Below are 17,243 nucleotides of genomic sequence, written 5' to 3'. Positions count from 1 at the left end.
TAGGAGCGTACCACGTGGCACATAAATACAATAACAATAGCAAGTCTCCCAACACCTCCCACAATAATGAAACAAATTCATAATAATATTACACAATTATACAATATTACAAAATTCATAATTTTCTCAATAATCACCCAATTAACATGAAGTAACACTAATCACAAATTAAAAGCATGGTTACCTTGTGGCTTTTTCAATAAATTATTTCTTAAAATTTCTCTCTCACCACAATCTTCACCAGTAATACAATCTACAAATAACATATTATTTATAAATATTAGTTTCAATTTTTGAAACTAATAAAATAATTCTAATAATAGAATTAAAAATATAACATAATTCCTAATCTCAATCTTAATACAAATCTAGAGTTAATACTATTAAGTAAAATTTTTAACTCCTCTTTTAATTATCAATAAACATTAATAATCTAAAAATCAACTTCTAAACTAATTTCTATTATCAAAATTTTCTTTTTATTTCATAAATTCGTACCTAAAACACCCAAAAATTAAAAATTGAGTCTCTAGCTTAGAATCATAATTCTATAGCCATAATAATTCATTTCTCATCCCAAATAATCATCTAAACCTCAATAAATCAACATATATTTTCAGATCTAGTTTAGAATTTGATCCATAAGCCACAAATTCAAAGATCATCAATAAATTTATACTCTAGAACATTTATTATACTACTGACAATCCCAAAAACCATATTTATTCAACATAAATTCATCCCTCTTCCAGATCTTAAATTTTCTACCACTACAAATTCAGAAACCAAAGAAGAAGGATGACTAAGAAAAATTTTTAAAACACTTACTTAGTCTTGAAAAGCTTAAAATCACACTCTAAATATCCTATTAAAAACTCTTACCTTAAAACCCAGCTCCGGTGAACTTGACTCAGACGCTCTCTCTGATCGCACACGAAAGAGAAGAGAAATGAAGGAAAAATGAGAAGAGAACGGTGGTTTAAAAAAAAAAGAATGTGGGTCCCACAATTTTTTTAATTATTTTTCTCTTTCCTCTCTCTTCTTTCTTTTATTATTATTATTTTATATAAATATAATGATTACACGGCCGAAAGTTTTCTTGTTCTTCTCATTTTGTTTGTTTGTTTTTTTTACCTTTTCTCTTTTTTATAATAATAATAATAATTTAATAATATTTTTATTTTTTTATTATTATTTTTAATTTTTTTAATTTTAATTTATAATTATATCCTAAGTTAGATTTAATAATCATCTCCTACTAATTTGCTTACCTCTAAATATTTTTTAAAATTTCTATTAACCTAAATTAACTATTAAAATTTAAATTGGGATGTTACATGTATGAAACAATTAGACGAGCGTGAGATATTTCACGTGCTCACCAAAACATTTTTTTTTTTTTGGAGAATGACAATTAAGGATCTTCTAAGAATATTAATTTCAATTACAGACTGTAAAATTTTAAAATCTCAATTAAAAATTATGGTCTTTAATTGTGATAAAAAATATAGTTTATGAGGTGAAATTCATTATTGCCACTTGAGAATTCACTAACCCAACTTGAGAAAATTTGTAACATATATTGTGAAAATATAAAACCCCACTTGAAAATTAATTGTTTAACAAAAAGCGCCACTTGAGAATTTACTAACTCGACTTAAAATTTTTTTTAATATATATTGTAAAAACATGAAACTTCACTAGAGAATCGATTGTTTAATAAAAAACACTAATTTAAACAAGTCACTTTTTATTAATAATTCTCAAGTGGGGTTTCATTTTTTCATAATATACGTTAGAAATTTATTCAAGCCTAATTAGTGGATTCTCAAGTGGCGCTTTTTGTTAAACATTTCATTTTCAAGTGGGGTTTTATGTTTTCACAATATACATTAGTAATTTTCTCAAGTTGAGTTAGTGAATTCCTAAGTCGCATTAGTGAATCACATCTCACAAATTACATTTTTTATCACAATTAAGGACCATAGTTATTAACTAAGATTTTAAAATTTCACGACCTGTAATTGAAATTAATGTTCTTAAAAGATCCTTAATTATCATTTTTTCTTTTTTTTTGCTGGTACGAAAACGAAATTATCATTAATTAAAAATTCGTCCAATACATTGTTCATTTTGCACGGCAGGATGGATCAAGTTGCCGGTGGTGGCATTTGATTTAATTTGAGCACAGCTTAGATTGAGAAGGTGCTTAATTGAATTTGATTTTTTTAAAAAAAAAAAACTGGGCCATGTTTGTTAATAAGGAGTAAAAAGAAACACGTGGAAGGAAGTGATAGTAAAAGTGAGAGCGGTATGTTCTAGAATCCTTGCAAGCAGCAGCAGTAATAATAATGATAATAATAATATAATTAAAAATATGATGCACGGCAATGTTGTTTCGCTAGTCGACAAGATGGAAGGTCTTGGCATATACTTGTAGTATTGTATGAGTGTGGGCGCCGCCGGCTGACCTGCTTCAGCTAACAAACAAAATTAATCACCCATTCATTTAAAAAACATCCCTCTGATTCCAAAATAAAGCTAATTAATTTTGTGATTTTTTTAAAAATGATAATTGATAGTGCCTTAAATTTATAAAAAATGTGTGACGTTTCAATTTTATCTCTTGTTGAAACAAACCATTATATAATAATAAAATGTTGTATACAAATTAAAAGCAGGCCAACAGGTATTGCAATTAAAGAAAGGTAAGACTAACAACAAAAAATAATTACCACCTCTCTACGCCCCATGCATGAGACCAAGCGTGGTTTTAAAATTTGGAAAAATATATCTGCAAGTCCTTTTGATTTCACTTGATTTTGAATTAAGTTCCCTAGTTCATTTTGTTTTAATCAAATCCCCATAATTTGATCTATTATACTCCCTTCGTTAAAAAATATACAGTTTTTTTAATCGAATCTCACCTTCAATAAAGCAAGTAATTACTTTTAAATTAATCCTATCTTTTCTTTATCTATTTGAAATGTACTCTTTCGATCTTATTTATAAATTATTTTTATCAATTTCATCAATACCAATGTCATGTTACTTTTTTTCTTTTATAAAAGATAATTTTAAAAATATATTTTAAATATTATTTAAAAATTCATATCACAACTTATAAATAAAATTAAATATATTTTTTTAGAATGTGTTTTATAAATGAGATTGGGAGTAATGTTTAAAATAATATTATCAATAAAATTTTATTTTTAATTCAAAAAGAGTGATGATACCGTGAAGTAGTCCAACGGAGCAGACGCAACCTTAAATAAGTGTTAGTGCAAAGCCAAAGCTGTCAAGTTGCAGACATTTGCTTTGGAGTTGTGATTAAATTTCTCTCTCTAATCATGTCAACTTGGTTGGTTTTGTCCCGTACGCAAGGCTGCTCCTGGTCACGCCCACTTCAACTTGCTGGCCCCGCTCGTCATGTCTTTGAAAAAAGAAAGATCTCTAAATCATTTTGTGTCCTCTCATACTCATTTCACTATCTATCCCTCGTTCGTACCTGGCATCCACCTCCAAGTTGCCATTCACCAAACTGGTCCTAAGCACTCACACACTAAACGCCCTCGCATGCATATTAATAAAATTTAATAATAATACTTTATAAATTTATTTTTTAAAATATGTTCTGTTTGACATAATTTAAAATTTATAATCATTTTAATTCTACCACCATTTAAAAGCTAATGTTAAAAAAATCATTAATGAAATCATATTTTTATCAAATTATTTTATATATTAGAATAATAAAATTCTTCTAACATGACTTTATAATTTGAGATGAAAGGAATATCATTAATGAAAGTTACATATTATTATATGCCCAACCCCTTCTTTTTTTATTATTTGATAAACTGGACGAGGCCCATCTAAATATGTGCAGTGTTATTACAATCAGCTAACAATAGTGATTTCCTTTCCAAGGGTGGAGAAGAGAAATGAAGAAACCTAGGCCAGCTATTAAGAGCTTGTTTTGCAAGATGGTCAACCACTCCATTTCCTGATCTGTAAACATGGCGGATGGTAACCTCTCATGGCCTGCACAACAAACACTGGATTTGCTTAATCAATTGTTAGAGATGATGGTGGTGGTAATCATTTGCTCGAGCTAAATGAATAGCCTCCACAGCATCACTTTCCAAGATAACACGTCGAAAGTTCAGGTCCCATGCTTCCTTCAAGCCAAATAGGAACGCCCATAATTCAGACTCCAGGTTATCCTTTCCTACACTGCCAGATATGAATCCGTATAAGAATTTACTAGAGTGGTCCCAAGAGACTCCACCATAACCTCTAATAGATCTACTAGGCGAGAAAGCTCTATCAACATTAATTGAAACTCAATTTACGGGGGATGGCTGCCATTAGAGCCGGTAATTTGGGCCGAGCCCGACGGGCCAGCCCGAACCCGCCCGAAAAATTTAGGACCAAGCCCGAAAAAATATTATTTTTTTATTGTTCGGGCCTATTCGGGCGGCCCGAATAGGCCCGAGGAAATTCGGGCCAAGCCCGATCGGGTTCGGGCTTGGCCCGAATACCCGAATAAAAAAATTAAATTTTTAAAAAAATATATAAAATATGATAAAAATTAATTAATTTTTCAAATTTTATATCATTTTATACCAAAATACTATATATATAAGTGTTTTAATGTAGTTATTTTTTAAAAAAAATTAAAATAGTTATATTTCATATTTTTATTATTTTTAATCAATAAAATATCTCAAAATAATATTTAAAATATATTTTAATATTGATTTTAATATTTTAAGACCCAGTTTTTGTTAAAAAAAATTTTGAGTCCTATAAATCATTTGCATATAAAAAAATAATTTTATATTTTTTTATAAATTAAGAGAATTAATTTTAAAGTAAAAATAAAATTGAAAATAATTTTAAAAATAAAATTTAGGCATGCACGAATTTCTGACTCTACTACTAGATAAACATAATAAATAGAATAATATTTTTGAATAATTACTTGGTTATTGTCCATGCTAGATTTGGTTAAAAATTAAGAGTAAACTAGAGTAAGAATTCCTTTTATATAAGAGTTAAACAATATAAAAAGTTAAAGAAAAATGATTTCAAAAAAAATAATATTTTACTCATAATTAAATAATTTTGTATATAATATAATGATGGCAATTTTTTTATATTCATAAAAATGAAAAGTATAATTTACCTAAAAGTTATTTAAAACTTTGAACTAATCGAAATAATAATTTTAAGTTAGTAGTCTAACTGTGATTGAATTGGGATCAGCTTAATCATAATTAAAATAATATAATTTAATTAAAATATATAAAATATTTATATATGACTATGATAAGAGCAATATTTAAACAATTAAGACATTAATTTACAAGTAAAGGAAACATTCATGAATAAATTATACATAATACAACAAAATAATAACAGAGCTACTTAAATACAAAGTTGATAAATTATTTTTTATTTTATTCTTTTAAAATTAAGATAATATTTTACGATTAATAGAATTATTTAAAAATTAAAATTGGTTCAAAATATATAGAAAAAATATTTTTTAAAAGTTTCGGGTATCCGGGCCAGCCCGAATAAGCCCGAAGCCCGAAGGTGTTAGGGCCGGGCTTGGCTATATGGGCTTTTTAGAAGGGGTAGGATGCTTTAAGCCCGATCCAAATAAGCCCGGCCCGAATTGAGCCCGGCCCGAATAAGCCTGGCCCGCCCGAATTACCGGCTCTAGCTGCCATTTTGAATAGCTGGGCAAAGGGGCATTCCCTGAGATATTAACATTGTTTAAAGAGGTTTTCTGATGCTGTAAGCTCTTTACCGTTGACATAATTTGAGCATAAATCAATTCATTACTTCTGTTATAATCCTCAAAGATTCGAGAGTTTCGTTGTTGCCATAGAAGCCAGCAGCTTAGTGCAAATATAGCGCTCCATTCTAGAGTCACCCTACTTCTAGCATCCATCATGTTCCACCGCATCCATCGAAGCTGCATTGTCCTAAAAAACACCCCTATATATTCCACGGGCAAAAGTTTACTCCAATACTCAAAGGCTCTTGGACAATCACGGACGACATGCATTATATCTTCTGGTTGAGACAGGCACCTTGCACATCGGCCATCTGTATTCATCTTTCTATGTCTGCATGCTTCATTCGTTAGTAACCGGTTGTGCAGCACAAGCTGCATGTTCGACAGCAGTGAGGGACATGCAACTTCCAAATTCTTAACCACGTAGGATTGTTCGGACTATTTTCATGTTTCAAGGATTTGTACGCTAATTTCACAGTAAACTCCCCATTTTGTTTTAACCTCCACCTCACCTCACATCCCCTGTTCACCACTTCAACACTTTCACTAACCTTATCCTATATAGTTTTAATTCCAGCCCAAGTGTTAGAACCTGGACGCTTCTTCTTGGTCACAAGGATTAAGTCATTTTCGCATTTATACTTCTCCCTTATAACTTTAACCCAAAGATCATCTCTGCATTTCATCAGCTTCCATCCAAGCTTCATGAGAGTAGCTTGATTTTGAATTTTAGTATGTTTGATGCCTGAACCACCATTCCTCTTACTATTTCCCACAGCTTTCCAAGTTTCTAAGTGTATCCTTTTCTTTTCCGTCGTAAACCCCTAAATAAAGCTTTTATTCATTTTATCCAAAGTCTCACACGTGTGAGTAAGGAGTAGAGTAGTTTGCATGGTATAGCCCAGGATGGCCATGCTTACCGAAAAAACTAAAGTTATCCTTCCTGCAAGTGATAACGATGTAGCTTTCCAGTTAGATAGTCTTTGTCTGACCTTGTCCACTATATTATTGAATGTGTTCTTCCCCATAGGTTTAGCGTGGATTTGCACCCCTAGGTACTTGCCTAAATTCGTTGATCTGGTATATCCTAGCGCCGAACTAATTTCATCTCATTGAACATTATGCACATTCTTCGAGAAGTAAATTTTGGTTTTTGCAGCATTAATCTTCATCCCAGAACTTTCACAAAACCTTAGCAAGCACTCATTTATAATATCAACCTATGACATAGAAGCTTCGGCAAATAACATAACGTCGTTAGCGAAAAATAGATGAGATATTGGGGGGCCATCTTTTCCAAATCTAATTGGTCTCCATTCTCCTTCATCTACTTTATGTTGAATCAAATGGGCCAATTTTTCCATACATATGACAAAGAAGTAGGGAGAAATAGGATCTCCTTGTCGAACTCCATGAGATGGGATAAAAGATTCAGATCGACTTCCATTTTAAAGAATTTGCATGGACAAGGAGGAGATACACTCCTTAATTACATTAGATATCTTATCCGAAAAGCACAGTTCCTTCATACAATTAGATAGAAATCTCCAATTAATTCGACCATAAGCCTTTTTCAAATCAATTTTAATTGCCATAAATCCCTCTTTTCCCTGCATATTTCTCATAAAATGAATAATCTCTTGAGCAACAATAATGTTATTGGAGCTATGCCTACCAGGTACAAAACTACACTAATTAGGCCCAATAATACTTGAAAGAAACACCTTCAATCTGTTAGTTATAACCTTTGTAATAATCTTGTAAATAACATTACAAAGGCTAATAAGACGGAGGTCCCGTAGAGTTTCAGGAGGATTCTTTTTAGGAATAAGCACTAAAAAAGTATGATTTACCTCCCTTATAGTCTGTAGGTTACAAAAGAAATTCTTCACTGTTGTGTTAATAGAAGCTCTAACATGACTCCATTGACTCTGATAGAAAATAGCTCTAAACCCATTGGGACCTAGAGATTTAAGTGCCCCCATGCATTTAAGAGCCTCGTGAATCTCCTCTAGATCAACATCCTGGCCAAGTTAAGTCAAGCATTCTTTATGAATTTTTGGAAAAGTGACATGAGTATGCAATCTGGGCCTAGATTCTTCCTCCTCAGAGAATAAATTTTAAAAATACTCTGTAGCCAACATTTTTAATTCCTTTTCATCATAGACCTATTGTCCAACTTCATTTTGCAAAGCCCCGATGCGATTGCTCTTCTTATGCCTATTTGCATAAGCATAGAAAAATCTTGTGTTTTTATCCCCCATCAAGGCCCAATTACTTTTTGCCTTTTAAGCCTAAAGTATATTTTCTTGCAGTAGAACCTTTTCTAGTTCTAGCCAAAGTTTGGTTTGCAATTTTTCAACCTTCATGAAGCACCTCCATTGGCAATGGATCTTGTAATCTCTTTCAAATGTCATAAAAGGTTATTTTTCTTGAATTTTAAATGCCTGAAAATATCTCTGTTCCACTTTGAGCAAGCAGCAGTAAAGGTTTTGATTTTATTCAGTCCAAGTTTGATTGTTACCTCATGAATCACGAACTAATTAGTCAAACTTTTTGTAAAGAGCCCAGGCTGTAATAAATCAAAACGGCTTATTTATATGCTTCTCTATCAGTTAGTCGTTTACACGAAGAAGTAGGGGTCTATGATGTGAAATATACCAATGAAGATGTTTAGCAATAGCATTGCAAAATAACTCTATCTAGTTAGTGTTTGACAGTACCCTGTTAATTTGACTCCCACAATTCCCCTTATGCCATGTAAATTTTAGACCTCGAAAGCCAATATCATTCATGTGTGATAATTCTACCCAGCTTCCAAAGTCCTTGTCTATCCTAGCACCTCTTTGGGCTAAAGATTTTCGTTCATGATGAAAGAGCATTGCATTGAAATCTCCCATGACACACCAAGGTCCTTAGATATTATCACCCAGTTAAGAGAGATCCTTCCATAAGCTTCTTCGAATGTTAATATTTGGACTCGTATACACTATAGTTAGCCACTGTGTTTCTTTTCGAAGAGTTTCAATTTTTAAGTGGATGAATTGAAAATTGCGTTCAACCACAGTCACTATCATATTCATGTTATTCTATAAACACCAAATGCCTCCTCTAAAACCTTCAGCGTCAATAATAACATGCTCATTAAATCCTAATTTTGCAGCCAATTGACTTGCTTTTTGCCTACTATTCCTGGTCTCGAAGATAGCTATTAAATCAATGGCAAAAACCTTTCATAACTCTTGAATAATATTTAGGAACAATTTATAACATGTTCCTAAAAAATTTTAAATGATGGAATTCATCAATCACTGAGTACAACTATTATTGGGGTGTAAGGCCCCTGTGCTACATCCTATATGGATGTCCATGTCATTAGACTGGTCAAATTCATTGTTTAAACTGCTTCCTTGGCCCAACATCTGAGTCTCCTTCTCGATCCTCGTACAGCTCATCATCTTGGCCTAATTCGTCTTCTAACAATTGGCCTATTTTCTCTTCTTGATCCTCTTTGTCTGCCTCTTTCTCCGCACTATTTAGTGTTACAAATGGGTTAAATGTATTTATCTTTAGCCCGTCAATCCCATAAGTCCTCTTCCCTTTATCCTCATATTTAGCTTTAGCTGGTGCCATATTGTCCTTGCCACGTGGTTTGTATTTTGTTAGAAATTTCATTTTTCTCCCTACTGGATCCTACTTTGATTTAGCCTCTTGATTGACTTCTCTCTCAAAGTATCGGCATTTATCCATTGACTGCATCTTCATAGGAGTATTCTTTCCTAATCGTGTGTTCATATCCCCTTGACTATGCCTCTATCCTTTTGTCAAACCACCCCCTTTTATCCATATCCTTATTCTTCGCTACTCATTCATTAAAGCCCCTTAATTCCACCCCAGAATCATACCCTTTCACTAAATTTTCAGGTCTAAAACATCTTTTGGTCATTGAAAACTCATCGTTAGTGATTATAGTGGCTTTGTCTTGTTCATCCTGCTTCTTTTGATACTCTCTCTAATCGTTTGTTTGTGCTGTTTCATTCTCCTTTCCTAGCAAATCTTCACACCGATTAACCTTATTGAACTCAGGACATAGTTCTTTATGCTGCAAATATTTTCCACAATAAAAGCATACTAGATGTAGTCCCTCATATTGAAACATGTACTCTTCGCCAAAATTAGTAAAGGATGAAAGGAGAGGTTGCTTAGATAAGTTTCAATGCATATCCGAGTGAAACCAACCTTATCTGAGAGAGATGTTGATTTTTCAATTTTCAGAGTTCTTCCCACCATGTTTCTAATCTGCCAAAGAGATTCCACATCATATAATTCAACAGGTAAATCTGAAATACAGATCCATGCCGCAATTCTAAGTTGAGTTTCTGCCATCTAAGGGTTGAAGTTAGGTCTCCATTTTGCACCAGGAGATAATGATTATCTATCATCTACGGGCCCTCCGGATAAGTATATTCCAGATCTTCCTGTTTTGAAAACAAAACGATAAAGTATGTTCAAAGGAGTTATTCTCATTAGGTCCTGTAGTTTCCACATCCTCTCCAGTCGTAGTCTTAAAAACTTCATTTGAATATTCTTTCCTAACAGTTTCACAATTAATGAATTCATCCAAGGTTGGCACCATTGTTTATAGTCTTCTTCTGAAACTCACAGTTTCGGGCATCGCTTATAGCCAGTTTCATGATCACGAGATTCTTCATCAAACTCACTGCCTCCTTTTTTCCTTCACTGTATAGCTTATTAAAGTATCCCTTCCAACCTCGTGCAATCTCATCCTTCTCGTCATTGGGAGAAAGAAATCCTGAGGAGTTGAGACTTAATAGAGAGTCTCGATAAGTCATGGATTTCCTCTAGTACTTGATTTCATCCCCACTTGCTCCTGCTTTATTGGACACATTGTGTTTCTCAGTCGCAGCCTTGAACACCATTACATTATGATCTACAGCTTTGTACCCTATATCACCGTCCTCCTTTCCTTCAACACTCAACCTTTCTCGCACTCTCGCTCACACTCATCTCGCTTTGTCAATTTCCTTTCCTAGCTCCTTCTTTAATTTACGACGTTTTTAGCTATCTTGTTAACATCAGTAACTTCTCAAGCTTACACCAAATTTAAAGTATGATTTTTAAAAAGAAAAATCCTAAAGGGCTGTATATACGGATGATTTTAGAAAGTGTCAATTAATGTTATACTCCCTTTTATTAAAAAATATAAAGTATTTTTGATCCAATCTTACCCCTGTTAAATTAGTTAACTATGGCTTTCAAACTAATACCATCTCTCTATATTTACCCTCATTATTTTATTCAAAAATAAGTATAAATTAAGTTATTTATTGAGAAATTTTTTTGGAAAGAACACATTATTATGCTTTAAAAGTTGAAATATCAAGAATACTTTATATTTTTTAACATCCAACACTTTAAAAATGTCTATATTGAAACCATCAAATTATTAACCCAATCTTTCCAATAAAATAGTAGGTAATTACATTTATCCAAAAATAAAAAGTACTCCCTTCGTCTCAAATCATAAGACACTTTTAAAGAAACTTATCTATCTTAAAATATAAAACACTTTGAGTAGATTAAAATTTCATTAAATATATTAATTTTAATATTACTCTTTTTCTTTTTATAATAAATTTTCATCACTTTTTTTTTAATATATTAAATAATGAGTATTTTAAAAATTTTGTATTTTTTATTTAAAAAGATGATATTGTTAAATATATTTAGTGAATTTTATTGATATGTAAAATTTTATTTATAAATATTTTATAATTTAAGATGTGAGAAGCACGTGATTACTGAAGACAAGTTAATAGACATAAATACTCCTATACATGGGAAGACAAAAATTCCGCCGTAAAGAGGATAAATTGGACTGGATTGTCTGTATTTCAATGTTTTGAGCTTGATGGAGCATCTGCCACACGTAGACCTGTGCTGTAATCTATGCATGGCCAGCTGGCTTCTGATTCTGAATAAATTTATAACTTTCCCACGTGGATCCACCATGGAAGTTATCCCCCTGTGTGGTGTTTGTGTGGGTATCATAATCAGGTGAATCTTCATGTACTACAACTGGTCCTGTAATGTCAAATCATGTAATAATTATATATATATATATATATAATAATCATCTTTGTACTTTTGGTCATTCATTGATGGATTACCGTGAGAGGGATGGAACTTTTTTTTTTTTTTTTAGGGAATCTCATGGAATCAATGTTAATAAACAAATGCATAGAATCTGATCTTAACATTGATCTGTCGTCATCACGCCATTCCTCATTTCTCTGATCTCCACCAAATATTCCACTTGATTTTCTTTTGCGTGAATTTTTTTTATGATTTTTTTCTTTTCGTTTTAAAGCTTATTGTTAAATTTTATGATAACCTTACAGAATACTTCTTCATATCCTCAGTTGTCTATAACATTGAAAAAACAGTACAAATGCAAAAGGTATATTCTCTTTATTAAAAAATATAATTAAATATATTTTTTAATTTTTTAAAGTATAACTATTATTTTTTTCAAGTATCTTTATTAAATAAATTTATTTATATTTATTTTAAAATAAAATACTTTATTAAATAGAAATAAATATAAAAAAATATGATTAGCTTAAAGATAAATAATTATTTTATTAAAAATAAAATTTGATTAAAAATATTTTATATTTTTAAATAGAGAGAGTGTATAATTCCTTATTTTCGTTTGATTTATTGTGAAAGACATTTGTTTGCGTGTGAACTCTATCTAAACAAATAATTAAATAGTTAATGATCCTACATTTACAATAAAAGGTTTTGCCACAATCATGCTTAGCTGTACCTTAGAAATTCAGGTGAGATATGGTCCATAATGTCCACATCAATACCGATCAACGTAAGAAAATAATATCAAACGTTAAATTAGTCAAAATAATAACGCAACGGTCAATGATCCGATTAACCCAATCAAAATTAAAACATACAAAAATATTTACACATAATACTAAGAAAATTATATTTAAATAAAAGAGCATTAATTCATAAGTAAATATAACATTCATGTATAAATCACTTACATAATTTTAACAAAATAGAGTTATTAAAACACAAATTTGATGAGTTGTTATTTTTAAAAAACTCAAAATAACACGTTTCAAACTCAAAAATAAAAAATGAGTGGAAAAAATATAACATCCAACTCGGACGACTCTTCAAAAAATTATTGACTAAACCGGTTAGGGGATTGGCATCCCATTCCCAATTGGTCAACAGCAGTACACCACAACACCGAGCCGGAGGATAAAAAGTCGAAAACTCCCAATAATAAAGCAACCCAAAAGGGAAAAAAAAACGGCCCTCTGGGGATATCTTGCATTTGACAGATTCCACTGTAAAAATAGAGACAGTGAAAAATTCCCTCTATAAAAGCAGGTACGTACCACCACATTCACAGAGGCAGAGAAAACAGAGAGTGAAATCACAGAAAATGGGCGTTTCTGGCGAGCGCTTCGATGTGATCATAGTCGGAGCCGGCGTAATGGGCAGCTCCGCCGCATACCAAACGGCGAAAAGAGGCTTAAAGACTCTTTTGCTGGAGCAGTACGACTTCTTGCACCACCGAGGGTCCTCTCACGGGGAGACACGCACCATTCGCGCCACCTACCCTCAGGACTACTACTACCCAATGGTGATGGAGTCCTACAAGCTCTGGCGAGAAGCCGAGGCCCAAATCGGCTACAAGGTCTACTTCGAGGCCCATCATTTCGACATGGGCCGCGCCGACGACCCAGACATCCATGCCGTCATCGCCAACTGCCGGAAACACTCAGTCCCGCACCAAGTCCTCCGTCGTCACCAAGTAGCGGAGAAATACTCCGGTCTCATCTCCATCCCGGACGATTGGATCGGCGTGTCCAACGCTCTAGGTGGCATCATAAAGCCGACGAAAGCAACGGCCATGTATCAAGCACTGGCCTCCAAACACGGCGCTGTACTGACTGACAACACCGAGGTCATCGATATTAAAAGAGACAACGCGAACGGCGGAGTCACGGTTTTTACCGCTCGCGGCGACAGTTTTTGGGGCAAGAAATGCGTGGTGACGGTCGGGGCTTGGATGAAGAAATTGGTTAAAGCGGTTAGCGGGATCGAACTGCCTATACAACCCTTGGAGACCCACGTGTGTTACTGGAGAATCAAGGAGGGGCACGAGGCGAAATACGCTATCGGCGGCGACTTTCCGACGTTCGCGAGCTACGGGAAGACGTACATATACGGGACTCCGACGCTGGAGTATCCGGGGTTGATCAAGGTGGCGGTGCATGGCGGGAACCCGTGTGACCCGGACAAGAGGCCGTGGGGCCCCGGAGCGAGGATGGAAGAGTTGAAGGAATGGGTGGAGAAGACATTCTCGGGAATGGTTGATTCGAGCGAAGCTGTGGTGAAACAGGCGTGCATGTACTCGATGACGCCGACGGAGGATTTTGTGATTGACTTCTTGGGGGGAAGGTTCGAGAAGGATGTGGTGGTGGGGGGCGGGTTCTCGGGTCACGGGTTCAAGATGGCTCCGGTGATTGGGAGGATACTGGCGGATCTTGCGGTGGAAGGGGAAGCAAAAGGGGTTGACATGACTCCTTTTAGGATCCGGAGATTCATTCAGATTAGCCTTCTGTAGGCTCTTTACATACAAAAAACAACTTAGCATGTCTGTTTCATTGAACTCGTTATTGTATCAGTTCTAGTTGTCCATCCTCGATCCCCACATATATATAGTATGTTGCTTGGTAGCACTACTTAATGGGGTTTTGCTGGTCTGGTTTGAGTGCGCGGTTCCCCAGTTAAGCTGTTAATGGATATATATAATCAGCAATCACAGGCACACCATGTTGCCGTTCGATGCTCCCACGTTTTATCTGCGTATTTTGCAACGACCTCAACGTTATATGATGAGCGGACTACACGTGTGTTGATTGATTCCCTTCACGATAAGCATCCATTAGCGGCCTATACTCATCACTTCGTTTGCCACTTGAGGATAGTGAATCATACTAAATGGGAAAATGATACTTACCCATAATACGAAGATATTTAATAATAATCATTAAAGGTCTAGAACTATTGAGGTTCATAGTTTTTATTTGCTAGCTATTAAGACACTTCTAATTTTTTGACAAAGAAAGACCTCTAATTTTTGAAAAAGCAAAGCCTTCAATTTCATCTCCATTGCGACTCCATGAACAAATATAATCACTTCTTATGACTTTGTTGAGAGTGATTTTGATTTGGTTCTTTTTTTTTGGGAAAAAGGCAAGTATGCTAACATTAAAATGAAGTTTATAAAGTTAGAGATAAGACAAGCATCAAAAGAAAAAAAATAGCAAGATAAAATGAGTCATGTGGACCACATTTTTTAATAGTATAGTTGTTGAATTTGTCCAAAAGCTTTGTAGTATCATGGTCTACAAGATGCTGTCGACTAGAACAGAAGCAAACTCCCTTATTGTATCTAATTTTCAAATTCCCAAAGCTTGTATATCTTCCAAACTAGTTCAAAGAAAAATTCATGATCCAGAACAATATGCTATGAACACAGAAAACCAAGAAAAGATGTGGAGAAATAGCATCAGATTTGTTGAGAAGCAAATTAATCCAAACCTTCATTGTTGAGAGATAAATAAACAATATAGTAAGATTTTTTTCCCTTTCTTAAAAACATGCACGTGGATCTCCCATTTGAGAATATAAGCTTGATTTCGAGAATAAGAGTTAGAAATTCCTTCAGAAGCTCCAAGACCAGTATTTTTCCCTTGGAGTTGGTGGTTATCCCATCGGCATGCACCTTTGAGAAAGAAGTATTGCTCATTGAAATCTCTAATGACCTATTTGATTGGAATTATATTTCTTGTATGTAGAGCATGATTTCTTTTTTAATAGATTAGACGCAGAAGTAGACAAATGTGTTCTAAAGCTTGAGTCTCTTGGTTCCAGTATAAAGTTTTTGAAGTTGCAACAGCCAAAAGATAAGACCTTGGACATAAATATTCGAGGAGCATATAAACAAAGAGCCAAACAAGATGGCTCTTGTGTAATGACAATCACAAAAGGTATAATGCAAAGTTCTTGTATTTCACAACCAAAGACACACTGAAGATTAAAGTTGAGATCATAAATAATCTTTCAAATGAATAGGAGAGTTTTGTAAGGCAATTGAAGTTTCCAAAGAAAATCCCAAATTCCTTCCTTGGTTAAGGGTTTATCTTGATATGCAAAAGCAATTTTTGAATAACCATCCTTGACTGTGTAGGAACCAGAATATCAAATCAGCCAATCAACCAAACCAATAAAAAAATAGGCATCCTTAAAATTGAATTAGCATCCTCCTTACGACAGAGTTTAGTGATGAGAGGAGCATTCCATTTAGCAGCCATCCAAGGAGACGGTTTACAAATGATAAGATCAAAAACTTTGGAGATGTTTAAACTTTGAGCAAGATCTCTATTGGAAAGCTTCCAACAAGTTTCATGGGTTAGAAAAATAGAATCTCCATCCTACCTGCCAAGTAAGAAGCTTTTTGATTAAATCAGAGGCTTTGAAAATAGCTTTCCAAAACCAAGAGACATTGTGAGGTATTTTATGTAAAAGCCTATCAGTGTAATGAAAATACTTAATTTTGATCATGTTACCCAAAAATGAATGTTCTTCAGCATTAAGAACTCTCCAAATTTTTTTAGCCAGCAAGGCGACATTCATATTCTCAATGTCCCTCAAACCAAGTCCACCATCTTTTATAGGAGAGAAAATAATATTTCTTTTGAGTCGAGGAATGTTCCTTTTACTATCATTGAATCCCCAAAAGAAATTAGTTAGCTTAGCCGCATCAATTGTAATGCAAAGATATTGTGGTAGCTTTACACATAACATAGTGCAGATATTAAAAGCAGAGAGCACATATTTGATGACAGTTAGTCTGGACGCCTGTGATAGAAGTTTAACCTTCTAAGAGGTAATCCTTTTCTCAATGGATTCCATAACCTAGCATAACTAAAAAAGATTTAATTTTTTTAGCATCAATCCAGGTCCCTAAATAGCTATCAAAGGAGACAAAGGGTTGAAATTTGAATACCCAGTCGTTAAGCAAGTTCATGTTGAAGCTCAGTAGGGCAATTAAGACTTAGGAGCAATGAAAATTTTTGAACATTCACCATAAGACCAGACTGTTTGCAAAAATCCTGAATAATCCCCTTAATGGTTTCAATACCATCCCTCATGTACTTAAAGAAAATAATGGAATCATCTACATATAAGAGATGAGAGACCAAATAAAAGTTCTAACAAAGTTTGATTCCTTGAAAGCCCTCTATTGCTCCTTGCGAAAGACAACACAAGACATTAGCAACAATAATGTTAAGATACGGAA

At 33.7% G+C, this 17,243-nt stretch overlaps 1 protein-coding gene across 1 annotated transcript; it reads left to right on the top strand.

The window, feature by feature from the left end:
• The first annotated feature begins 13,266 nt into the window (after positions 1-13,266).
• Positions 13,267-14,633, top strand: LOC129297432 (probable sarcosine oxidase). Its single transcript, XM_054935774.1, has one exon. It carries the CDS (start codon positions 13,314-13,316, stop codon positions 14,499-14,501), a length of 1,188 nt encoding a protein of 395 aa, XP_054791749.1. The 5' UTR covers positions 13,267-13,313; the 3' UTR covers positions 14,502-14,633.
• Positions 14,634-17,243: the final 2,610 nt, after the last annotated feature.

The sequence above is a fragment of the Prosopis cineraria genome, unplaced genomic scaffold (assembly GCF_029017545.1).
Source record: "Prosopis cineraria cultivar Desert tree isolate PC_DT_omini unplaced genomic scaffold, ASM2901754v1 PC523, whole genome shotgun sequence".
Classification (NCBI taxonomy): Eukaryota; Viridiplantae; Streptophyta; class Magnoliopsida; order Fabales; family Fabaceae; genus Prosopis; species Prosopis cineraria.
The sequence above is the reverse complement of the archived record's forward strand: the minus strand, read 5'-3'. Positions and strand labels throughout refer to the sequence as shown.

Bases quoted from the DNA above. Each gene is read 5' to 3' on its own strand.
- LOC129297432 (XM_054935774.1), top strand. From the start codon at position 13,314: ATGGGCGTTTCTGGCGAGCGCTTCGATGTGATCATAGTCGGAGCCGGC.